The sequence below is a fragment of the Hydra viridissima genome, unplaced genomic scaffold (genome assembly GCF_058129835.1).
Source record: "Hydra viridissima isolate aposymbiotic clone 2 unplaced genomic scaffold, HvirCarnegie_v1 scaffold_12, whole genome shotgun sequence".
Lineage (NCBI taxonomy): Eukaryota > Metazoa > Cnidaria > Hydrozoa > Anthoathecata > Hydridae > Hydra > Hydra viridissima.
In genome coordinates this window covers 5,151,396-5,177,818 of record NW_028324311.1, presented here as the reverse complement: position 1 = coordinate 5,177,818, position 26,423 = coordinate 5,151,396, and the positions used below count along the sequence as shown (strand labels likewise).

The following is a 26,423-nucleotide window of genomic DNA, read 5'->3' as shown; positions in this document are numbered from 1 at the left end:
AATAAACTACTAACAATGCACGCCATAAAAAGCATCAATCTTCATTGCTTCAGACCTTGACACATACTGGTCAAAGAAAACAAGTTTTTTTGCTATCATAGCAATAAATGTGTTTGGGTTGCCTGTGTTTTCAGCTCCTATTGTTATTCTATTATTTGTTTCTCCGTTGCGATCTTGAAAATCAACTGTGTCCGTTGTTTTTGCTGTTTCTTCACTATCCAAATAAAGAGTGAGACCTTTATCTTGATGCCATGTGAAAAGAATTGATGTCAAGTTATTATAAGGTGCATCACTTTTAACCTAAAATAAGTGTTATTCAAAATTACAAACTTAGCTTTATCTAGTAGCATACAATATATAGAATAGACACATATAAGCATATATAAAAAATTCTCTTATCCACTTACTCTCCACATTATACCATTGTAAGATACTTCACAATAAATCTGCCTATTTTGCACATAAATTGAGAAACCTTGACCCCTGTGACCTCCGGAATCAATGATATACTTTGGTACATTATCTGAATCTAAACTTCTAATTGAAATGTTTTTGTTATCTAACAACTTTACTTGAACAGTTATGGTCAAACCTTGAACACATAAAGTTGGATTTGAAAAACAAGAACCTAAAAATTAAATGATTCAATAATATGAATAAATAGAACAAATAATAGACAGTTAAAAAATTGACAAAACAAGTTTGAAATGTTTTTAGGAAAGTGTAGTATAAACTATACCATCAAATTCTCCTGCACTTAAAGAACCAGTTTTTCCATCAAACCTAATTCCTCCTTCCTCTTCTGTTAATCCTTCGGTACTTGGTACAAGTGGAGGATTGCTATGAATCTGTCCTTTCACAATTTCATTCAGAACCCATATGAAGACAGGATTTGCTCCAGGTGCTAAAAAACAGGAAGTTTATGCAACATAATATTTAATACATGTACAAAAATATGTTATTTTAAAACATGTACAAAAAAATGTTACAGAAATTACTGAAATAAATTTAAAATTTTTTAAACTTTTGAAAAGAAACATATTGGAAACATTTTTCAATTGATTTTTTTATTCAAACCTTACCTGGTGTAGTGATAACAAGATTAATATATTCTAATTGACGCTCAACTGGTAAACATTCAATTGGCTTGTAGTTGTTATTAATGAGCAATGGAACTCCAGTCTTGAGGTCACTAGCAGTAAAATATACAGCCGCTACTGTCTTTCCATCTGTGGATAGGTCAATAAGAGTAATCTCTAAGGGGCGATCTGGGTGAATTATAAAACCTTCTGGTTTCCCCTTATCAGGGGTTAATAAAGCTTCTCTGTCATCAGCCATATTTACACGCAGTTTACAAGTGTACCCTTTTGCAGCATCTAAGAGCAAAAAAACCATTTTAAGTTGTTAGATCAATAGAAGAACTGTCCTACTAAGAAACCTTAATTAAACTTGTGGATAACTTTTAAATATACTTACAACTACTCCATAAAAATGTATAAACATTTAAGATATCTGAACTTTCTATAAAGGTATTGAATGTTGTAAATGAACTGATACTGAATTCTGCATATGATTCACCACGGATATTTCGCCCTATACTAAAGTTTGGTCTTATTTCATTTTCATTAGTCTCTGTAATCTGGGTCCCAGTACTGTCTGCAGAAACCAAAACAGCATTAAAGTAAAACAACAAGCCACTAGATTCCCTCCAAGTGGCAATCACATAAATCTCTTTGTTTTCATCGGATACTTGATGTTCAACCTGTAAAATCATTATTTAATCATTGTCATTTTATACTATTTTACAGAAGATTATATTATTTGTAGTATTATTTTAAGAAAAAAAAAGCCTACAGTCCATGTTTTGTCTTTGGCTGTAAGTTGGTAGTGAAGTTTGTTTCCTTTTAAGTACATCGAAACACCAGGGGAACCACCATGAGCGCCACTGTCTAGAACATAGCGAGTTTCAGTTACATTTAAACTGTTTGCAAAACCCCCCTTTAATGATATTGTGAATCCTTCTGGACATAGGTATGGCTTGATAAGACAATCATTTGATTGGAATTGAGCATCCATCCAAGATTTTGGTCCATTTAACTGCAAGCCACCTGTCTGAGAAGCAGAAACACCATGAGTTGTAAATGATGGATTACCAAGAACCAAGTCATCTTGAACCTCAAGGAAAGCGTATGAATGGCTTGGAATTACCTTTAATGCTAAACAAGCACAAAAAAAAATAAAATAAAATGAATATAAATAACCACTAACTAATAACTTAATAATTAAACCGAAAAATAAAATAATAGTCTGCTCACCTTGAGGAGTTATAGTAACATTGTAAACCAAATTTTTATTTGTTGTAGGTTTCAATGGAATACTTAGTGACTCATTTAAAAGTACAGGGTACTGCTTTTCTTGATCTAAAGCCTTAAAAAAAATTTCTTCAAAAGGATTTTGACTGTCTACAGTAATGTTCACTTGTAAATAGGCACGAGGTTCAACGAAATACTTTCCACGGCTGCTGCGACTAGGAACAATTTTAATCATTCTATCCATTTGATTGTCAAACAGCACAACAAGATGAGTTTCAGTTACATAAGATCCTAAAAAATAACTTAGCTGGCTTAATTTGTTAAATATAAACATTAATTGAAGAAAAATGTTTTTGAGTACTGTCAATAACAAATTCAGTAACAACATGTTGATTTACAACAAAAAATGGAAAGTTTATGACTGAACATATTAATCAGCTCAATTACATTACAAATTTAACCAAAACCAAATAAACAATGTACTATTAAACAGACAAAGATAAATTTTATATATACCAGTTGGAGTTTCTCCTTCTATCACAGATGGTGTTAACTCAATGTATGAAATAGAAGCAGGATCACTTGATGGCATCAACGTAAAACTGCTTTTGCCATTAATTAGCAAATTCTTGTTTGTTCCAAATTCATGTACTTGAAACTCATACTGGGGAAGATTATCATCAGCTATGCGAATCATTTTTGTAAGGTTTGCTGCTTTTCCACTTTCTATGTCTTGTGTTTGTGGATTGGTGTTTTCATTCCAGACAAGTGTTACTTTTTTGCCAGCATTGTTGGTAATATGAAGATTAATATAGTATATTTTCAAAATTGGATCCCCAACTTCCAAAACAGTTGTCACTTTATCCATCATTGGTTTAATAACAATTTGCTTCTCATTGTTCAAGAGAAGTTGTCGCGACCTATCTTTTGTAAATACTTTAAAAGTAACTTCTTGTGGTTGAGATTCAGATGTTGTTACAATCTCAGCATATTGTACTGAGTTAGCTGGGATCTGTCGCTCACGATCAAAACCATTTTCTTTATAAACTAATAAAACTGCATCATTAGCTTTGTTCTCTACTCGAATACTCATGAAGAAAGTATGCTGCTCAACAGCTTCTATAAAAATATATATTTAAAAAATATGAATTGAAAAAATATATATTAAAAAAAGTTTATATATATATATTCATATATTTAAAAACACATTTCTACATATTTATATCTTAAAAAGTAAATACAAAAATACTTCTTTAGCCAATTTTTCAAAAACAACTAAAAACCTGTTTTTATATTTCCAATTTCAATATGAATTATATCCTGATTTTCACGAGGTTCCAGCTGGAAAACAAGTTTACCATTAACAGTAACCTTTTGTGACATATTACCACTAACATAACCAGTGATGTCAATTAAACCTGGTGCTGAAGTTGAAAGGAACTGGCTGCGATATATGACAGTACCACCTCTTGGTATTTCAATATTCTTTTCCTCTCCATTCTCAACCCATTTAAGATTAATTTTGTTTTTGTTTTTATTTGAGATGTTGAATGTAAGATAGTAAGTTTTTCCAGAACCTTTTAAATTGAAATAATTGCAATCACAAACCAGAAAAATTTGTAAAAAAATAAGTGAAGGTAAATCCAGTTAATATTTCAATATGGAAAGATTAAAAATTAAAGAAATGTTAAAATTGAAAAGACTGGTTAAAACAGGAAAAAGTGGTTAAAACTGGAAACTAATTCAGAATTTATACTTACCAGCTTTACTTCCAATGTTTGCAGTTACAACTATTTTCCTTGTTGTTGGTGTAACAATCAAGGCATCCTTTCCATTGATTTTGAGAGACTTTTTTGTATCTGAATTATATGCTCTAAATGCAACCTTTTCAGGCTCCATATCTGACTTGATCACAAATTCTTGATACAGCTCTCCCTTGATGGGGATGAAAACAGTTTTCTGTTCATTTAGCTCATTCCACTTCACAGTAACATTGACTTTCTCTTTATTGTTGAGATGAACACTAATATAATAGATTTGCGCACTGGTAGAATTTGGTCCTTAAATAAATAATTGAAAAAAATTAATAAAAAAATATTAATAAGTACATTTTGCCCAATATTTCATAGTTAAAATTTTGCATTGAAAATAATTGGGTCATTTGTTTTAAAAATAAATAGAAGCAAGTTACCATGCTTTGGTGCTAAAGTTGTTGGAGGTAGGGAATCAATCTTTACTAATTGTGTGGATTTAATTATTGATGGTGTTATTGAAAGCTTTTCTAAACCATTCAATTTCTGGATTTGACTTGTATTTTTAACACGCGCTTGGAAAAAGACTGGTTTTGGAATACCAGTAGCTCCTATCTGGAATTCATGAAAGACAATAGAGTTTGCAGGAATAATCTTTTCATCGGTTACTGCATCAGGAAGAGTCCATTTCAGAATGCTATCACGGTCTGAGTTTCGGTTATCAACTTGCAAACTGATGTAGTAAACATCATACCTGTTAACTGCATTCCAATTTTTAGTATTGTTAAAAATTACAGCGACATCAGATTGCTTCCTGATATGCAAAGGAGCATTTGGTAAGTTCTGAATAGAAGCCAATGAAGGCTTATTTTGCTCTACTGATAATGGACCAATTACAGATTGGTCTACTGATGTAGACATTGTCATAGTTGGAAAATTATTAGAATCTTTAGATAAAGCAGTACTTGTAACAACAGGGCGTTGAACTAGTAACGTATCAAGGTTTGATGGTGGCATTGCATGTGAGCGAGTCAAAATGTTAAACTTACCATTTTGTAAATTCTTATTTGTACCTAAAAAAAAGTTTAAAACCATAATAGAATAGTTTGCTTTATCAACATCAAAGTATTTTTATCTCAAAAATCATTGCAATCCTAATGAAAAAAGAAAACTTCAATAAGGAGTTAGATCCTCTTGATTTTATATTTTTGAAGTTTATGCAACATACCTATATTGATCACATATGGTTTGGCAGAGCTAAAATCCATAACTGGGTCAAATTCAACAAAGGTATTTCCATTAAGCAGGACAGTCTCTGAAGTTTTCTCATTGATAGCTTGGAAGCGGATCTTTTTACTACTATTTGTTTCTATATAGATTTCTTCATTTTCACTTCCTGAATTAATTTCTTTATAAAGTTCTTGGCCTTCAACTGAATAACTAATAATAACATTGAAAGTACCATAGTTGTTTACTAAAACTGATAAAAAGAAATTTTTCCTTTCAAGAAATGTGATAGATCCATTTAAACCTGAACCTCCAGATGAGCTTCCAGATAAACCTCCTAGAATTGACATAGATCCTCCAGATGAGCCTCCTAGAACTAACATAGAATCATCTGATGAACCACCTAAAGTAGATGTAGAACCTCCAGATGAACCTCCTAGAACTGATATAGAACTTCCAGATGATCCACCAAAGATTGATGTAGAACCACCTAACAAACCACTAAGAACTGATGTAGAACCACCTGATGCACCTCGTAGAACTGACTTAGAACCTCCTGAGGAGCCTCCTAGAACTGTTGAAGAACCTTCTGATGAACCTCCTAGAACTAATGTAGAACCTCCCAAAACAGATGCAGAATCTCCAGATGAACCTCCTAGAACTGTTGTAGAGTTTCCAGATGAATTTCCTGTTGAACCTCCTATAACTGTTGTAGAACCTTCTGAAGAATCTCCTAGAACTAATGTAGAACCTCCCCAAACAGATGTAGGACCTCCCAAAACAGATGTAGAACCTCCTAATGAACCTCCAGCTGAATTTCCTAAAACTGTTGTAGAACCTCCTGATGAACCTCCAGTTGAATCTCCTAAAACTGTTGTAGAACCTCCTGATGAACCTCCTATAACTGTTGTAGAGCCTCCTGATGAACCTCCTATAACTGTTGTAGAACCTCCAGCTGAATCTCCTAAAACTGTTGTAGAACCTCCTGATGAACCTCCTATAACTGTTGTAGAGCCTCCTGATGAACCTCCTATAACTGTTGTTGAACCTCCTGATGAACCTCCTATAACTGTTGAAGAGCCTCCAGCTGAATCTCCTAAAACGGTTGTAGAGCCTCCTGATGAACCTCCTATAACTGTTGTAGAGCCTCCAGCTGAATCTCCTAAAACTGTTGTAGAGCCTGCTGATGAACCTCCTGTAACTGTTGTAGAGCCTCCTGATGAACCTCCTATAACTGTTGTAGACCCTCCAGCTGAACCTCCTATAACTGTTGTAGACCCTCCAGCTGAATCTCCTAAAACTGTTGTAGAACCTCCTGATGAACCTCCTATAACTGTTGTAGAACCTCCTGATGAACCTCCTATAACTGTTGTAGAACCTTCTAATGAATCTCCTAGAATTGTTATAGAACCTCCATTATCAGGATTAGAGCCTTCTAACTCAAATTTAAGAATTTGTTGATTTAAGCTATCATTTGTAGTTCTCTGGAGTATGACTTTAAATTGACCATTAATTAAAACTTGAGCACTTGTATCTTTGGAAATGGCTGTAACATAAATTGGATCTGGTGTTGTCAAAATTGTGAATATTGAACCTGTGTAAAAGGTATTATTTAAAGAAGTTTCTTGAAGAAGCTGTCCATTTTGCTTAAAAGCAATACTTAAATTGATTCGATTTGGGTTTAGCAGAAGGTATTCTGCATAAAACTCTGTAACTAAAAATAAAAAATTTGAAATTTAATTTAATATAAAATAAGGTGAAAAAATTTTGAACAATTAAATAAATTTAAATTTATTTTTTAAAAAAAATGCTAAACTGTTATTAAAACAAAACAAAACAAAAAAATTGTAAAAAGAAAAACCCAAAAACAACTTTACTGTTTGGTGACTTTGTTGATGTTGGAAATACTTTATTTAAATACACAGATTGTATTTCTTGAACCAATTTATACTGAAAGTTAACAATGTAAGTTGACTCTGAACCCTGTTTTAGTATTGAAATAGAAATGTCATCAGGTTGTTTATCAGATAATTGTGTCAAGTTTATGGTTAAGCTACTGTGTGAAGGTATTGACTTAACTTGCCCCAAAACTGGAGGGTATGTGATAATGAATGTATCAGGACCATCATTAATGAATTGAAGACTTACATAATAAGTTTGCAATTCTGAAAAGCAAAAAAATTTAAAATATTTTATTTTTAGTAATATAACAAATTTAAAAAAAAAATTTTAGCCAACAAAAAAAACTCTTTAAATTTTTACAACTAAAAAAAAAAAAAAAAACGAATTTTTTTTGTTGCATTTACTTGGTAAATATAGAACTTTAAAAAAACTCACTTGTTAGAGAGTCTCCAAAATCAAGATCAATATGATTAAATGGTGGTTTATCAGAAAACTGAATAATAAACTCAGAGTTTCCATTAATTAACACAGGTATAGAAGAGCCCTGGATTGTTGCTGTAACTATAATTGGTGATGGTGGTGCCGCAAGATTTTGCACAATAGCATCATCATTAGCTGTCTTTTTTCCTAATCTCGTAGTTTTGATCACTTTTCCATCTTGCTTAAAAATAACTTCAATATCATTTTGACCACCAATGTTGGATAGCGAGTATGTGATACCATATACTTTTGCTAATAGAAAATTAAAATCTTCATTTTTAAAAATTTTAATTTTTTTTATAGGGAAGTAAAATAGAAGTGTAAGAAACAGTCTTGATATGTTTATGTAAAATATATTTACTTATGTATAAAAAAAAGAACTAAGAAACTAAGTATAAGAAACAGTCTTGACTTAATTATATGAAGTAAATTTACTTGTATTAGCCAATTCAAATTTTAAGGGTAACGGGTTAACAGTTGGTGTGGGTTCGAACTGAAGAATAACTTCAGGATGCCCATTAATTAAAACTGGAGTGTTTACACCTTTAGCAACAGCTGTGACAGTAACAGGAGTTGAAGTTGGAACATCAAGATTAGTTATAGCATCCCCATACTTAGAATCACTGAAAGATGTTATTCTAACAACATTACCAGCTTGTTTAAAAATGACATTCAAGCTTAGCAGACTAGGGTTTTCCATCATATATTGTGCATAAAACTCTTTATCTAAAGCAAACACAAATTGCTTGATAAAAAAGAATGTTACTTTAAACAAACACAAGCTGTATGATAAAAATTGTATTTACAACAAACATAAGTTGCACAATAAAAATTATTACAAATAAAGTTAAATTTAACCACATTTAAAATTTAAAATTTTTATAATAATAGTTTATTTTCATGCTTTTATTTGCACCTTTTACATCACACATCAATTTAAGAAGAAAAACATACTTGGAGATACTTCATTCAAATATATAGCTTGAGTTTGTCTGGTCAACTTGTACTGAAGATTGAAATTTTTAGGTGGTGCAAGTGAACCTGTTTTCTGAACAGAAATTAATATATCATCAGGTTGCTCCTCAAATGATTTATTTTCATAAATAGAGAAATTGCTGAATGGTTTGATTTCATAAACATGACCCAATACAGGAGGGTATGTGAAGGTAAACATATCCGGTCCATTATTAATGAGTAAAAGATCCATATGATAAACTTGTAGTTCTGAAACATAGACCAATACAAAAAGTCAGTGAAAAAAATTTGTCATGAATACTAAACTTTAGATTTTTTTTAAAAGTTATAAATTAACAGATGAAAAATATCAACAAAAAAAAAAAAAAAATAGAAAAAATAGAAAAAATATGTACCATTTTCCTCACTTCCAGAAACCAAGAAAATTGTATCTTTATCAATTGATGGTGTAATAGAAATTTCTGATTTGTTATTCAAAAACACAAGTAAGTTTGTTCCAGCCTTTACAGCATAAACAGTAATATCACTAGGTTGAGTTGAGAGTGTTGCCATGTAGTCTATATTTACTTTTTGCTTGCTTGCTAGTTGCTTTGTCCCTTCTGTTTTGTTGAAATACTGGTATTTTACTTCAATACTATCACTCCGAGGATTGGATACTAACATACTGACATAATATGTTTGCATTTGAGAAGATCCTTTGGAAGAATTTTAAACATGCAGTCTCACAAATTTGAACAATAATTTTACATTAGGTATAATTTTAATACTTACAAAATTGCAGCACCAAGTTTAAATAATTGTTAGATGCATTTTTAAAAATGCTATTTTTAAAAAAACTGATACAAATTAAAGATTTTTTTGTAAGAATTGGGATAATTCCATTTGAGCAATTAATTTTTGAGAATGTTAGCGAAAACATTTAAATTATTTGTAACTTACCTAAAACTATATTCTGTAAAATTTTAGTTGTGCTAGGAATAAACAACAAAGATTGTTCGTTGTTTAAGCTAACAGGGTTTCCATTAGATTCAGCTGTAAATATAACTGGTCGAGTAGAAGTAAGAATTAAAGACAGCTGGTAGCTGCCAAAGCCATCAATACTCTTACTATTAGTTTCTCCATTTGTAGTGTAGGTTATGACAACAGGATATGGAAGTTTGTTAATTATGTAAACTTCCAGGTAATTTGTACTTGGAAAATTTCCTAAATAATTTATGATTATCTACAAAATACAATAATGCAACTGAATCTTACAAAAAAAAAAGTCCAAACTTTATAAAAGTACTTCTATATCATACATTACATATACATACATACATACATACATACATACATACATACATACATACATACATACATACATACATACATACATACATACATACATACATACATACATACATACATACATACATATATATATATATATATATATATATATATATATATATATATATATATACATAAAATAAATGAATATGAATATTTTTACCAATATTTATAACTTTGAATGCTTGGATACCAGACCATGGTGTAAACTCAACAAATGCATTTTCATTTAACATAAGTGGTTGTCCTGTAGCTTCATTGACAGCTGTAAATTTTATACTACTATTGGTTCTAGTATTAATAACAATTGGTAAATTTTGAGATGAAGGGCCAACAGTAAGATTAAAAGACTTCCCTTCAAATTGATACTTAACTACTGCAACAAGTGATTCAAAATTGTTAATGAGAACTTGCAGATTGTATTCTTGTCTATTTGATGGTGTACCTAAAGGTTTTTACATAAAAACTTATACAAAAATATATGTAAAAACTTGATTAAAAATAAATTTAAAAAAATACCTTTTATCAACAACAAAAAGAAAAAATTACTTTAATTCTAAATTTACTAAACCCATTAAAACAAATGGCTTTAAAACAAAACTAAAGACAAGTGCAAACAAATTGTTAAGACCATTAATATTAGGCAGTAAGAACTTTTGCATGACATTGTCTGAAAATTATCAGAGGATTATATTTCAAAATTTTATTAATTGCAAAAATATGTTTTTGTGAAAAAAACACCAAATAGTTACAAAATGAACATTTATAATTCTCACCAATGGTTATGTACTCATACTGTCCTTCTGTGAGAGGGGTAACTTCAACTCTCTGTTTTCCAGCATTTAACTCAACAGCAGCTCTTGAGATAATATCTTCTGCTGAGAAAGTAATTGTTTGGTTGCTGAATTCAAATATCTTCATTAAAATGCTTTCCTTGGGATTTATTTGGACTGTTTTTGTGATTCCATTTATGGTATACTTTATGAGTACAGGATTTCCTTCAACATGATAGTTTGTTATGTTAATATTGATATTGTATTGTCTTTGTGGCACCAATGAGCCTGTAAATAAAAAAAAGTTTTTTTACCATAACTAAACTAAAATAAAATCTATAAATAATTATATTTACCAATGATGACTTCTAGACTCTATAAATAATTATATTTACCAATGATGACTTCAGCAACTTGCCAGCTTTTAGTTGGCTTAGCTACAAACACTTCCAAATTATTCATGTAAACCAATGCACCATTTGGCTTAAATGCTTGGAAGATAATATTGTCAGGTTGTGATGCTGCAACTTGAAATTCAGAAATTATTTTAACATTTTGAGATGGAACTAACGCTTGTTGCTCAATTCCACTGAAATTGTATCTTACAAAAATGTCATTAGAATCATAGTTAATGACTCGAACTATGGTATAATAGACAACTTGTTCAGCTTCTGATAAGCCTGCAAAAATCACAAGAACTTAATTATTTTGACTCCATTATAATTTTTAATAAAAAGTGTAATGCAGGAGAAATAACCAAAAACTAGAGAGAAAAATTTTAAATCCATAAAAAGAATAAAGTTTTATACCTTCACCAATAGTAATGGATAATGTACTTTGCTGCTGACTTGCTAGTACAGGTAGAACTGTTTGCCCATTGAGCAGAACTTTATTAGCTGTTCCTTTTATAAAACCTGTGAGATTTGAAGGAAGAGGTGCAGATTCGCTAATAAAGGCTGAGTTAACAAACAACTCAGAACCAGGATTTACATCTTCAGTCAAACTTTTACCATTAACAACCCAATTAACAGTGGCAATGCTCTGTTCATACTTGTTTATAAATTGCAGATTTAAATAGTAGATTTTGAATTGCGGAATTTCTAGTTATACAGAAATTATACATACAAACAAATATATCATATAAACATGAAACAAGCTATATGTATAACATAGCTTAAACATTTAAAATAAAAAATCTTTAAATCATACAAACTTAACTATATTTTTGCTAAATAACTAATGAATGTAATTACAAAACACAAAACAACATAACAAAACAAAAAGGTAAAAATTCTATCTACCTTGATTTGTTGTGATATAAATTCTATAAGGGGAATCAAAAAGAGAAGGAGTGTATGATAACTGGAGTTGTTTGTTCAAAAACAAAGCATGTGATGAATTGGATTTCATATGAGCAGTGTAGACTACATTTGAAGGTGGAAAAATGGAATTGATAATGTCACGACGAAGAACAACAGCTTGGTAAATAAGTTCCATTGGCTCTTTGTCAATCATAACAATGACATTAGCAGGTACAGTGTTTATAATTTCCATATTTAAAAAGTACTGTTTTAATGGAGGAATGATAATATCTAAAATAAAGTAAAAATTTGAAACTTTTTATTTTATTAACTTTTATTATTAAAATTAAATTATTTTTTCTTTTAATATAATAACAAATTAGGCTAAAATAAAAACTATGGCAACATAAGAGTTCTAAAAAGAACATACCCTTTTCGGTGATTCTAACCTCAGTTATTTCTCCTTTAATATCAGATGCTAAATAATTGAATTCATAATTTCCATTCAAAAAGTAGTTCCTCTGGTTATATATAGCTGACATAACAAATGATGGTCGTATTGTTGTATTGACCATCATATTAACTGTTGTTATGCTTCCAGGCTGAAGAACCCTCTCTTTTGCATATTCAAATTCATTGTAAACTATAGTAATAGCTACATCTACTGTGTTAATGAAGCGCAGGTTTATGAAATAAATTTTTGATTCCCCACCATATTCTCCTAAGAGTTATAAAAGTTACAGCTATTTATTTGTTTTTTCAAAAAATTTTTAAAAAGCAAAAAACTTTGTAATATTAAATTAATCATTTTTTTAAATTACAGAACTTTTAAAACTAAAAATAAAATATTTAAGATAAGATGATACCTTTGCGCTTTACAATATACAGCACATTGTATATATAATCCTCTCCCCAAGGTACTGAATATGACTCTTGTCCATTTATGTAATACTGAACATCACTGTTAGAGTCTGTTGCTGAATAAATATAAGGCTGAGGACATGTACCATTACCTGTTATTGTAACTGTCTTAACATTTTCAACACGCCTACTTGGGCTAATTTCTTTATTAGCTACTTCAGTTTTTCCTTGTGTTGCTTTTATTTGGGCAATATTGTCAGATAAGTTGATGATAATAACATGAATTTGGCATTTTGTTGAAAAGTTCCCTGAAAAATAATGATTTATTTCTGTAAAAAAAAAAAAAGAGAGAGAGACTATTGCACTATCAAGTATTTACCCTCACAAGTTCATGTATACTTTTTAATACTTTTTTTAAAAAAAAAAATATTTAAAACAAACTTTTTACCTGGACATGCACCTGTTATACATTTTGCAAACTCTTGTGAGAGCCCTAGACCTTGATCAATACATGATCGCCCACCATTCTCAGGAGTTGGGCTATTACAAATACGAGTTCGAGATTTTATTCCATCCCCACAACTTGCACTGCACACTGTCCATTCTCCCCATTCTGAATAATCTCCATCAACTGTGGAAACAAAAAGTTTTGTTATTCAGCAACACATCAAGCATTTAGTTTTGAAAAATGTGTGATTATTTAAAAAAAAAATGCAGAAAAAACTTACTTGCTGGAGGACATACTGGATCTTCACGAAGGCTTTCACTTGTTGAGTCACTTGATCCTGTAAAGAAAAAACAAACTTTTATTAGAAAGTTAAAAAATCTAACGCTGAAAAAAAAGTAGTTGAATAAGTTTGTAGAGTAATTAAATTTAGTAATTTAATTAGAGTAATTTAAAGAAATTAAGTACCTGAAGAAGTTACAACATAATTTATGGGTACAGAGCCATCTTTTGTTGGAACTAAATCAATAACCTGTTGATTATTGACCAGTTCTGATGTGTTGGTTCCATACTGCACCATCATTACCTTGTACTGTGGTAGAGTTGAAACATATGAAGTTAAGTTATGATGAAACTCTGCTTTTGAGTTTTCATCAATGTCAATCTCTTTGATGCCATCTCGCCATGTTAATGTAATTCTTTTTCCAGCATCGTTTTGAATGTTGATATTAATTGAAAAATACATAGGTTCAAGAATAACATCTTTGCCTAGTAAAAAATAACATCTTTGCCTAGTACAAAAAAACACCTTTGCCTGGTAAAAAAAACATCTTTAAAAGATAATGATTTAAAGATATTAGACAATAAGCAAACATAAAAAATTTCCACAATTTTTAAAAGGATTTTAAAACAAATACCTGTCAATGATATATCCACTATGGTGATTGAATTACGAACAGAACTTGATAACATAGCGTAAGTGTTCTGCCCATTGATTTTGAGAGGTGCTCCATTGGATTTCTTAGAGGCTTTTAAAATAAAATTAGGCTTCTCTCTTGATCTAAAAACTCTTAACCAATTTAAAACATCATCAGCATCAAGAGTTACTTTCTCAGGACGGCCAAATTCTTCAAATGTAATATCAACTTGACCTTCAGCATGATTTACAAATTGATAATTAAAATAAAATGTCTTTAGCTCTTCTCCTTTTAAATCTGTAATTAAATAAAAATAGTTAATCAGTAATTTCTTCAATGCTTTAGCAACTTTAACAATTTTTATTCTTTATTGCTTTTGTACCTTTTACTTGAGATATTTCTAACAAGGTAAACTCTTCTCTAGAAACAGCGGGTGTAACTTCTAGTTCCTCTAAATTATTAATTAACAAAGGAGCACGATCTCCAAAAGAATAAACTTTGAATGAAACACCAGGAGGAGAAGGAACTGTTGTTCGAAGCTCATTGACCATGCGTGTAACACTTGAGACATCAAGTGTTTGGGATTTTCTTTCACTTCCTAATGTCCATTCCAACACAATTCGTGTAATATTATTCACAACTTCAACATTGTAATAGAATATATTAATTGGATTTGATGCAATATCAGCTGAATTTACACTGCTTAAATTGCCTAAAATATTAAAGGATTGTTGTTTAAATCTAATAAGAAAAATTTCTATTTTAATTCTTTTTAGAAAGAAAAAAAAGATAAGTATTTAACCTTTTGATTCTCTAATCCAATACCATATACTAAGTGGATTCTCTGCAACCGTTCTTAACCAAGGTGCAGGAACATATGTAGCATCTTTTGCAATTAGAGTACCAAACCAATCTTCTTTAGGATTTTCTGCAGTTGTCAAAAGGGCTTTAGAGCTTTCAAGAGGAATGTAGGGCATGCGAAAGCGGATCGATGATGTGTAGTTCCACTGGCTAAACTTTTTTACTAACTTAATATCTGTTTGATTGTTATAACGTGATAAAACCCTACAATTTAAAACATTCCTTTTTTTGAAAAAAATATTTAATTGTTGTAAATTATATTAAAAAATTTAAACAGTAGTTGTTGCAACAACACCTTAATTATTTCATTTTAAATTTAACTGTAAATATATAAACTTAATTGTAAGAATATTTATACAAGATTAATTAAAAACTAAATAACTACACAACAACAGTATGTATACTAACTTGTAGCCTGCAGGTGCTTCCCAGATTCCACCAAACTGACCTAAATCTCCAGCCTCTAATCGATATTGAAAACTATTATTCACAATTGATAATATTGCATCAGCACGATTTAATATGGAAAAATCTGATTGTAGTCCAGGATTATCATTACCACGGAAAAGTATACTATTTTCATCCCAGTCACCAGCTGTTTGACTTGTTATAATTAGAGTCCAACCTCCTTGATTGCGATTCATATCACAATAAGTAAAAAAGGTTTCATTTTCCTCATTTGGTACAGCATAAGCAAGACGGTAAATACCATCATGTCTACGATGGCACCTATCATAATACTCACGACAGGATCGAATTGGTGTAGCTAAATTTGAATGATTTTGTATTTAGTTAATACTATTACTTATAAATGTAAAGTATATATAAACAATGTATTACTCACATTATTTTTTAATGTATTTTTACAGTTTAAATATGATAATAAAACTAATACTTTTAAAAATATTACTTTTTATTTTACATTTTCTAAAGAAATACGGAGAATTTTTAAATACTCATTTGGAACAAACAGATATTAAAATATACTTACGTTGATCATTTGTAGGAGGGGGTGTAGTTGCTACTGTTGATGATACAATACTGCTACTTGATGGTGTAGGGATTACATATATAGATGAAGGAACAGCTGTTTTAATTGATGATGAATGAGTTACAAAAGTTGTCGAGATTAATGTAGTAGGTAAAACAGATATATCAACAGTGGATAAATAAGATATAGGCGTTGGCATAACTGTGTTGATAGTCAGAGATGAAGATAATGCAGATGTAGGAGAAACATGAGTATAAAACGAAGAAGTAGGACTAATTACTTGAGCAGTACTTGTAATTGGGATTGAGTTTATAACTGTTGTAGGCAATATTGTGTTGGTGCACAAAATAGAGCAAGGTTTAACACTTGGAAATACTTCAGTAGAAGAACTTGAAATCTCTGGTTTAACAACTAAAGTTGATTGACTAGGAGCCACACATTCTTTACATGGATAGTCTAAACCATACTCTGGTGATGGCAGAGCTATTAAGTTCAATAGAAAAATTACAATAGAATTTTTTTGAAGTAGTAACAAATAAATATATACTGTTAGACATAAATATTTTATAAATATTTAAACAAAAAACATAGATTTATGAAAAGCATAATATAATTACCATAAGAACAGGCATTTACTAATTCTCCAATCTCTTTTTCAGATAAAGCGCGTGTTAAAATATAAAACTCATCAACAAAACCATTTAATTGATGTCCATCAACCTTACTACCAATTTTGGCAGACTTTCCCCAGTCTTCTGACAGTAGTCCTGAGCCGTCTACTGTGGTTATTAGTCTAGCATTAACAAAAACTTGAGCTTTTCCTATAAATGAATTTTAAAGGTTTTAACACTATGATACATTTTTAAAGAGACTATGAACAAGGTTTTAACACTATGATACATTTTAACACATGAAAATGAAACAAAAAAAAAAAGATTTTAATTTAGAAAAGTTTTTATCAATTAAAATCTAAACATACTTGCAGCTGAGTCATAAGTACCAGCAAGATGCACCCATTGGTCTGGTTTAACATAAGTGTCTCTTGTTTCTACATTAAACACAGTATGCTTGGTCTCATCTATGTGCGACCATTTAATCTTTCCACAATTTAATCCAAAGTCATACTGAAGTTCATTATGTGCAAAGCCCACTGTCGAGAAAATGGTCTGCTGAGTGTTGGTATTATTCACTTTTACCCAAACTGCAATAGTGACAGCACTTCCTGGTTTTGGGATAAGTTTGCTACCATCAAAAGTTATATCTCCACCTATCAATCTGCAAGCAAAACCACAAGAATAATTTGTATGCATTATAGTGGCTGCTCCTGAAATCAAACCATTATTACCATGTCCTGAAACATCAATAATTTTGTCACCTTCAAATTGATCAAAGTTGAGGCTTACTGTAACAAAAGATCTGAAAGCATCAAGGTTATAGGAGTCAGTACGATGAACAATTTTTTGGCGCTTGTTATGATTGTCTACTTGGTAATTTTTTAGTTCATTATCATTGGCCACTGATGCAATTTCTTTTCCATCTTTGTTATATATTGGAATCAAATTCTTATTATACCGTGATTCAAATGGCTTGTAAATTTTTTTTGTAAAGAATGAATTTCCATCTTTATCAGGTATAAGTAATGCTGGGTTCCCAGCGTCCAAGTGTGGAAAGTATTTTCCCATTTGATAATAACGAAGAGGTCGGGCAATCATAAGAGTTAGCTTTTTTTTTTCTGAAGAGATTTCAGGTTCAGGTTCTCCTGCTTCATGCATCATACTATCCTCCATTACAGTTTCAGGTGATTTGAACATAGCAAAAGGGCGATCATCTTTTATAACTGTTACATTATCATTATTTCCTCCTATTATTCCAATTAGTTTTTTCTCTTTATGTTTTTTATCCAAAACTGAACAGAAACAACAAAAAGAGTTTTAAAAATAATTTAATTTACTTTGAAAAAAAAATTAAAAATTTTAAAGCAAAACAAACTATTTATATAAAAGAGCAATAACATAAATATCAATACTTACATTGACCTTTGTCACATACTAAAGATCCTACCATGGTTGGCAAGATATCAGAAGAATTATCAATTGCTTCCCTCAGAGGGGTAACTGGATCAGACACTGGGCCAGAAAAATGGATTTTTAGTATAACTTCAGTCAAGTTTACAGCATTTACTCGGAATTGTTGACGCTCACTACAAAATAAAAAAATTAAAACTTAACATAAATTGTTAAGAAAGAAAAATTTGAAACTTGGAAATAATTATCACTAGTCTTTCTTTTAAATTGATGAATACTAATTGAAGATATTAAAGTTTGATAGAGGTACCTTAAAGAAATAATTTCTACACTCTCATACTCTCGTATACCAATGTAAACATCTAAAGCCATCTATAAATCAACATGAATACATCATTATAGAAGGAAAAAAAAACAACCTCTAAAGTAAATTTTAAAAAAATATATATATATTTACAAAGATTTCATACCCATTTATGAATAGCATTGTTAAGCTGTTTATATTCAAAAGAGTTTTTTCTTTTCAGCTTTTCATCAAATGGGATTGTAATGCAAAATTCTGCATCTATTTCATTGCATGGGCATTTTTCTGAAAAGCAATTTTGACAAAACTTGATATTATAGTATATAATTTCATAAAATCATTGTTGAAGGCTAACCTGTTATCAGCCTTGCAAAAAAAAAAACAGGATGGTGTACCTTCAGGGCATTCTTCTTTATTTGGACCTTGTGCAGGTGAATTACCATCTGCACAACATCCAAATGTTTCATTTTTACAATCAATTCCTCCGTGGGCATAACCAACTTTGGGAATGGCTTGTTGAACAGGACTTTTTCTGAAACTACCAATTATAACTAATAAACCTCCAAAAACTCCAGAGTTCACTGTATCTTGAATTAACTTCAAACCATCATTTGGACTATCAGTAAATGTTAAAACTGCATTTACCAAAACATACTGAACTTTTTTAGAATCATCAGGTATTACATAAGGTTCTATTGAAACAATCTGCACTTTAGTGAACAAACTTGGATAGAGGCCAGAAATCTATATAAAAAGTAAATTACTGCAAACAGTTCTTGAAAATTTTCATGAAATATTACCAAAAAAAAAAAGAGAGAAAAGGTAAAATTAAAAGAGCAAAAAACTTGCATTATAAATCTACAATTGTTTATTGTTTTTAGTTTTGATTTCATTACTGATATCATGTTAAGTAATTATCAAATATATAAACTAACAGACTAAAACTAATATATATTACAATAAGGAATTATTAAGATGTAAAATTGACATCATGGTGCTAGCATGTACTTTAATAATACTTACTGTTTGATTTAAAGCAGATTTTATTTGAATGTATATTGGGTGAGAGGGCAAGTTCAGGCGATCATTAAAAGGTATAATAATAGCAAATGATATTTTCATCAACTTTTCATTTCTAAAAGCAGTTCTTTTACCAGTTTGTATCTGATTAGTTTTCTTAGCATCCAATTTGGGTTGAGACACACTTTTCTCTGGTTGAACCTCAACCAAGAGAAGAGATTCTTTTTTACACTTTGTCTCACATTCAGCTACACTCATAAAGTTATTTGCATTGCCACCACAACCAGAATAAACAAAGAATTCACATTCTTTTGTTTGCACATTGTAAAATATTTTTGTAATATGCATATTACATTTACCCTTTTTGGCTTGATAAGTGCAGAGTTCTTTTGTAACTAAAAGAAAAGTATGATAAAAGGGCTGATGCTAGTATATATATGTGACTGGCTGGGAGAAAAGGTACCAAAAGTGTGGTCACTAAATAACAAGAAAATCAGTAAAGTACAGGTTGAGGTCAAATTTTAGCTACTTTCATTCTTGATGCTTTTGCTTTGTATGAATTCTGAAGTATGTTTTGCACAATTTTTTACATTTTTTATTTATCACTGATTATTATTTAACAAAAAATCATTTTAAAGCCATTTTTGCAAAAAATGCATGTTTGAATAGTATTATTTGTAAATTTAATATCTCTGGAATTTGTAGGAAAATATCATTGTGGATTTTTTTACAGTAATACCAATGACTTCAGTGAACGTATTGGCACTCTGTATTTCATCCTGCACTTTTGGTACTTTTTCTCCTAGCCGGTCACATGTATATAAAAAAATAAACATTTCTCTAAATACTATGAATTCCCCATAAGTACCCAAGGTATTATGCAATAATTGATTCTTTTCAAATGTTTTTCTTTAAATAATATTATTGCAAAGTAAAGAAAGTTAATTTTACCTTTTTTGCAATCTGGGTGAGAGCCATCAATTCTTCTTGTTCCAAGTATTTCCTGACCATATTTATCAACGCACCAACATTGTTTGCCATAGTACAAATGACTAAAGCATTGACGACTTTTGTATGTTCCATCTTCATTGCATTCTGGTGAGAAACTGTCACCACCAATCATAGGAGCTTTTGAAAGCTGTCTTTCTTTTTCACACTGCCCAATTTCTACAGAAAAAGAAATTTTTAAATATAAATTTCAAAACATTAACTAGGAAAAAATAAATATACTTTAGGTTTTAAAAAGTGCAGGTTTATTTTAAAATGTTGCTTTTCACCTTTTATTTTTGTTTGACTTGTAACACTATCCAGAACATGTAAAGGTGTTGGTGTTGTAGTTGTTGGGCGATAAAATGTGGTCCAATATTTGTTTGTTGAATTCTGATGACGAAGCTGCATGCATTTTTCATTTGTCAGATTACCAGAGTGAGCATCAACCTTTGAACCAATTATTTCTTGCCCTTTTACATCAACACACCAACACCATTTACCAAACTGTTTATGTTCATAACATTGAATTGGTTTGTAATCTCCATTTGATAAACAATCTGGCTTAAACATGTCAAAAGAGTTTGGATCAGAAGCAATTTTCCGATCTCTTAAACAACTTAATAAAGGACTTGCTATTGTGGTGTTTACTTCAACTTGTTTAGGAGTAGCAGTAATAGTGGTACCATATAAGTTTGCAACATTTTGTGGTTTCATTAACTGGTAGGCAGCTTCTTTATCAAGCACTGAGAAAACTTCATTAGGTTTTTCTTGATGAGTGTTTGTTTGAACAACTGTTTCATTTTCTACTGGCACTTTAAATTGCACTCTATAAACACCAGGATAATTTGAAGGAAAATGCAACCTATCAAAGCTGACTTCTACTTTATTACTTTTAATAACCATGCCAGGAGAACTAGTGGTAGTAAGAGTTTCAATTGGATTGAAAATAGGAACAGTAGTAGTTTCCAGATTATCAGGAGTGGGTGTAGTAGTTAGTTTGCTAGTTGTTTTGTCCACTAATCCAGTTGAAAAAGTATTGACTTCATGTATGGTAGGATAGTAAAATGGCAATGCTGGTTTTTGATTAATTTGTTGAACATCATTTGAATTATTTTCAACTGTAACTTTTTTTGGAGAAATCACCAAATTTCCTTTTCCTAGATCTAAAGCAGTAGGTGAAGCAGAAGATGCTTGAATTGAATAATTTAAGAGAACTTCATTTTGTTTTGGTATAATAGGTGTGAATGGGACAACAGTAGGCTGTCCAATTACTTGATAAGTTCCTTCATCAAGTTGCTTTGGAATAAGATTTGAACTTGCAGGAGTTGTGCTACCAATAATTTCATCATTTGCTGGTCCAACAAAAGATTCCATATTTCTTTGGTTATACAGTCCTATAAGTGTATTTTCAACAACTCCATTTTCATTAACTTTTTTATTTTCACCCAGATAAACATTTTGCTGCTTTAAGGCATTCAGGGTTTCAGTTTGCTCAGGTTTAAAGGATATATTGTTAAGATTAGTATTGCCAGCCAATATATTTTTAGATTCTTCTGAATCTATTGGAATGTCTTTTTGGGAAACTTCAGCAACTATTGATTGCTGCATTGTTGCACCATAAAGACTAGTGTTGCTGCTCAGTGGAATTGCTTTTGCTTCTGATTGAGTATATTTTTGACCAAGCAGGGAACTATTTTGCCCACCAAATAAAGGATTAAATGTGTTTATATAAGGAGTTTCATTTGGTGATGTATAGTTTTCTTGAGAAGCAGCATTAATGATGTTTGTAGATAGACTAGCACTTTCAACATCAGATATATTTAAAACTAAAGGAGGTTGCTGAATATTTAAAATAACTGGTCCAGATGCAATTACATTTAGAGTGTTCAATCCTCTTTGTGGATATGTCTCATATGTTGGAGAAGATTTTTGACTTGTACTTTGCTGAGAATTAGCAGCAGCAACTGGATTTTTGGGAGATTCAGAATTTATTGTACTTGCTGAAGTTTCTACCAAAACTGGAGCAGCTGTTGAAGATATATTTGATAACCATTGATAGTAAATTGATGTTATATTTGATAGCCACTGATTGTATGGAGAGATAGTTGTTGTTAGCTCACCTGTAAGCTGAGTTGTAGTGGTTTGTACTGTTGGAGAGGTGGATTCTACTGGTGGAAGAGTGGATTCTACTGGTGGAAGAGTGGATTGCAGTGGTGGAGGACTTGACTTATATGTTGTTTCTAATAAAGGACTTAAAGTATTATCAGGAGTGCTGGAAGAAAGTGAAGGCATTGTAGAAGTATATCGAAATCCATTATCTTCAGATATGTCACTTGTAACTTGGTTTTGTGTTTCTAAAGCTTGGTATTGAAAGTTCATAACTGCATTCATTGAAGCAGATGCAGAAGCTGCATTTGTATAACTTTCATTTGTTTGCTGGAAACTTGATTCAGCGTTGTTTCCTTCATTGAGTTGCTCATTAATTTGAGGATCTGGGTTAACAACATGAATATCAAAATCAGTACCACTATGTACAGTGTTCTCTGTCTGATGATGAATATTAACTTCATTATCTGATATTGTCCCTGACATTTCACTACTTTGAATCAAACTTTCATGATCAGATACTGAAACAAGAGCCTTAGAAGACTCATTAAAAGATTCATTATTGTCAGTAGCTTTTGGTAAATAAGGGTTAAATGTTGGTGGTGAAGTAGTACTTGTAACGCCGTAAGAGTCTAATGTACTATTTTTATCCTGAATATTGTAATACTTAGCAAAGTTATTCCAAAGGGGATGACTATTGCTTGAGTCATTTGCTATTGTTTTTTTCAATTTACCATAAATGATATCATCAAACTCAAAAGACTCAGGTTTTACTGTTGAAAGTCCTTCTGATGGTAAGTTATTTGTGGTTGCATTACTAGGCTCAGTATTAACTCCATTTAGTTCATTTAGTGGCTGAGCATAATATTTATAGCTATCAACATCACTTAATATTGGTTTTTGAGAATTGTAAGACTGATAAATAGGATCATCACTTCTAACATAATTGGCAGTTCCTAAAAAAATTACATTTCATATTAGAAATTTTATATCAAAAGTTATTAAATTTCTAGATTATGTGTGTGCGTGTGTGTGTGTGTGTGTGTGTGTGTGTGTGTGTGTGTATATCTATATCTATCTATCTATATACATGTAAGTAATAGGGAAGATACTACGATAAAGATTGCCATCAAACTAAAAATTCAATTTATATCAAGTGTCTTAGGTACGCAGGGTTACAAACAGTCATAAACCTAACTTATATATATAATCTTATACAGCTACCTTGCAAAAACTCTTCTTCATCAAGTTCTACAGGCTGATTAAAAAACACCAAATTTTCCCTCTTTGAGTAATGTCTTTTCAGGCGGTGATGACTTTTCGTTTTTTCTAAAATTTAATAAAAAGCTAAGAGTTTATAGTAAGAAGATAAACATCATCTAGGTGTGAAATTGTCAATACTTGTTCTTGTTATACTTTAACGAGCGAATACTGTTCAAAGGGGGAAAAAAATCTTTATTTAAAAACAGCCTTTTAAGGAGATAACGATTTTTACAATTTTTTAAATATTAAATAAAAAGCTAAGAGAAAAACGACATTTTCCACGTGTGAAACTACCAACCGTAAAAAGCGGAATTCTTTATTTACAATTTTGTTTTGAAGTTTGTAAAGTCCGGCTAACGGAATGAATCCAGGAGTGGACCGAAAAAGTGTAATAATAAGAACAAGAAGTATAGTAAAACCTATTTGTTACTAACTTATTAGGCTGTATAATTCTGATATTTTTTTATTACTTATCTTCTAACAGTTATATATTTAGAATAGTTTGAATAAATAAGAAACGAACTTATTTCATAGTTTTTTTTTCACTGATTGTTTTCAAACATCTTTTAAAAAAGTGGAAGTAAAAATCTAGTTTTTAAGAAAATAGCTTTACTCAATTAATTTTGATTATAATCGTTATTAGTAAAGAATAATTTATAATAAATCGTTTTAAACATCAAGGTTATTTCAACTGAGGTTTTGTTCATTCGTTTTTTACAATATCAGAGTTTGCAGAGTAAAAACTTCATACATCAAAAAACCATTGGGACCGAAATAAAAAGATTTTAAAAAGTTTCTTTTTTTTTTTAATGAAGTATATTTAAGAAAGGCTTATATATGTCCATAAAAGGGTGATATATGAATAGAGTTAATATAACAAAAATAACTAGAAAAAGATTTCACGGAAATAGGTCTTCGTTTTGTTTATTTTATTGATTTTTTGAAGCCGCTGATTATTAAGTGCACTACTCACCGATAGGTATTGTAAAGCTGTGAGTCAATAATGACAAAATTAAAATGATCTGAATGTTAGCCATATTAAAATGATTCCTCATTATTTTCAGTGACTTAACTGATTACGAAAATATGCGGCTGTCAACCACACAGCTGTGTTTGAAATTATCTACAAATAAAGTAAAAATCAAAAATTAGTAGAGCAAACAAAAAAAGTTGATACAATCATTGTAATTTTATTTGCTTTAATCAACATTATTATAATCATTATTATTTGAAGAAATTAGATGTGTTAATTCCGGAGAACATCTTTAAGATGATATCCGGAAATTTTAAAATCTATCTATAAGATGGTCTCCGAAATTTTAAAATTTATCTATAAGATGATATCCGGAAATTTCAAAATTTATCTATAAGATGATATCCGGAAATTTCAAAATTTATCTATAAGATGATATCCGGAAATTTTAAAATTTATCTATAAGAATACTAAAAGTTTTAAAATATCTTTAAAAATGTTCGACAGAAATTCTTAGAGCAGAGTGAATGAAAATATCTTTTCCTTAAATCACGTGTTTATTGTTAATTGTCTTTCTGATGTTTATTAACTTTGGTTCGTTGTTTATTAAAAACTTACTGCACTCCATTTAGCTTATTCAAAACTATTTAAAATTAGATTTAAGTTTTTTTAAAAAAGTGTTTCCATTTTTATTCATCTTAATTTGCACATACAAGTAAAATTAACGCATTTTTAAAATTAATGCATTTGTTAAAATAATCCATATGTAAATTATATTTAAAAAGTTAAATTATATAAATTACAATATATAAGTATACAATATGTTATATGTATATATAGTATAAACTATTGCAAGTGACACTTCAAAAAACTTTAAAAGTGAAAAAAAAAAAAAAAATTTAAAAAATGTTAAATTTGCCAACTACAAAGGAAAAAGGGAGCCATTATGATGTTCTTACCACTCACACAGACAAATCAGATTGTTTTTACTTCTTACACATTTTTTTATATGAAAAAAAAATACTACTGTCGTATCCTAAATTTAGCTGATACCCTTTTTTATTCTCAATATTTTCTAGGCGAACAGAGAGTGCTGATTACCAGCTCTCGTTGCGGACATTATGTTCTTTTGATCGTTTGGCGGAGATGAAAGCTGTAAAGATCAACTTATCTGCACGCGGGATAAAGTTAGCTTTTTTTTGCAAAGAAATGCCAAACGTTATGCAAGTAAGAGAGCTGTCTTACAATTGCTTTCTACGGAATGTTTCATTTTGAGAACTTTATGTTAAAGTTTAAAGGTGGCGTTTTGCATATTTCTATCTCGTACTCTAAATAAATACTTAACTTTAAAAACTTTTTAATTATTTGAAAATGCCTAATCGCTAAAAAATGATGCACACGATCAATCATGCGGAAAGACTTTGCGATTAACGTACAGAGCAGTTATCTCTTGCACAACTTAAAGATATTTTTATTACTTATATATTTAAACATATCTGTAAGGTCGAGCAGGTGGCTTCTTTCTCTTTAGTTAAATATTTCTCGTCATTAAAAAAACCGTTGTTTAAGAGTATAACTTGTTGAAAAGGTTCTCTACTGAAGCAAAATCAAAAACTGT

The 26,423-nt window shown here is 30.4% G+C and overlaps 1 protein-coding gene across 2 annotated transcripts in view; it reads right to left on the bottom strand.

Moving 5' to 3' along the window:
* Positions 1-25,917, bottom strand: part of LOC145193816 (uncharacterized) — a 35,867-nt gene extending 9,950 nt beyond the window's left edge. Inside the window, exons 1-45 of one of the 2 annotated variants that reach the window (XM_090068960.1) lie at positions 25,765-25,917; positions 24,806-24,955; positions 23,794-23,898; positions 20,751-23,525; positions 20,425-20,640; positions 19,477-19,868; positions 18,849-19,197; positions 18,620-18,738; positions 18,460-18,521; positions 18,156-18,325; positions 17,105-18,031; positions 16,743-16,946; positions 16,126-16,608; positions 15,543-15,900; positions 15,076-15,338; positions 14,656-14,985; positions 14,274-14,570; positions 13,825-14,124; positions 13,640-13,696; positions 13,360-13,542; positions 12,917-13,219; positions 12,481-12,771; positions 12,051-12,341; positions 11,559-11,849; positions 11,145-11,429; positions 10,753-11,037; positions 10,140-10,421; positions 9,587-9,850; positions 9,043-9,342; positions 8,627-8,896; positions 8,108-8,398; positions 7,628-7,924; positions 7,168-7,455; positions 5,292-7,004; positions 4,504-5,136; positions 4,073-4,372; positions 3,596-3,889; positions 2,829-3,431; positions 2,316-2,603; positions 1,855-2,216; positions 1,477-1,762; positions 1,083-1,376; positions 740-904; positions 408-628; positions 15-300 (exon numbers count right to left, since the gene is read on the bottom strand). In XM_090068960.1, coding sequence (XP_089925086.1) covers positions 15-300; positions 408-628; positions 740-904; positions 1,083-1,376; positions 1,477-1,762; positions 1,855-2,216; positions 2,316-2,603; positions 2,829-3,431; positions 3,596-3,889; positions 4,073-4,372; positions 4,504-5,136; positions 5,292-7,004; positions 7,168-7,455; positions 7,628-7,924; positions 8,108-8,398; positions 8,627-8,896; positions 9,043-9,342; positions 9,587-9,850; positions 10,140-10,421; positions 10,753-11,037; positions 11,145-11,429; positions 11,559-11,849; positions 12,051-12,341; positions 12,481-12,771; positions 12,917-13,219; positions 13,360-13,542; positions 13,640-13,696; positions 13,825-14,124; positions 14,274-14,570; positions 14,656-14,985; positions 15,076-15,338; positions 15,543-15,900; positions 16,126-16,608; positions 16,743-16,946; positions 17,105-18,031; positions 18,156-18,325; positions 18,460-18,521; positions 18,620-18,738; positions 18,849-19,197; positions 19,477-19,868; positions 20,425-20,640; positions 20,751-23,525; positions 23,794-23,898; positions 24,806-24,887 — 16,855 coding nt within the window. In that variant the 5' untranslated portion in view covers positions 24,888-24,955; positions 25,765-25,917. The remainder of the gene's footprint in view (positions 1-14; positions 301-407; positions 629-739; positions 905-1,082; positions 1,377-1,476; positions 1,763-1,854; positions 2,217-2,315; positions 2,604-2,828; positions 3,432-3,595; positions 3,890-4,072; positions 4,373-4,503; positions 5,137-5,291; positions 7,005-7,167; positions 7,456-7,627; positions 7,925-8,107; positions 8,399-8,626; positions 8,897-9,042; positions 9,343-9,586; positions 9,851-10,139; positions 10,422-10,752; positions 11,038-11,144; positions 11,430-11,558; positions 11,850-12,050; positions 12,342-12,480; positions 12,772-12,916; positions 13,220-13,359; positions 13,543-13,639; positions 13,697-13,824; positions 14,125-14,273; positions 14,571-14,655; positions 14,986-15,075; positions 15,339-15,542; positions 15,901-16,125; positions 16,609-16,742; positions 16,947-17,104; positions 18,032-18,155; positions 18,326-18,459; positions 18,522-18,619; positions 18,739-18,848; positions 19,198-19,476; positions 19,869-20,424; positions 20,641-20,750; positions 23,526-23,793; positions 23,899-24,805; positions 24,956-25,764) is intronic. The other variant, XM_090068961.1, reaches the window with a different exon arrangement.
* Between the last annotated feature and the right edge of the window lie 506 nt (positions 25,918-26,423).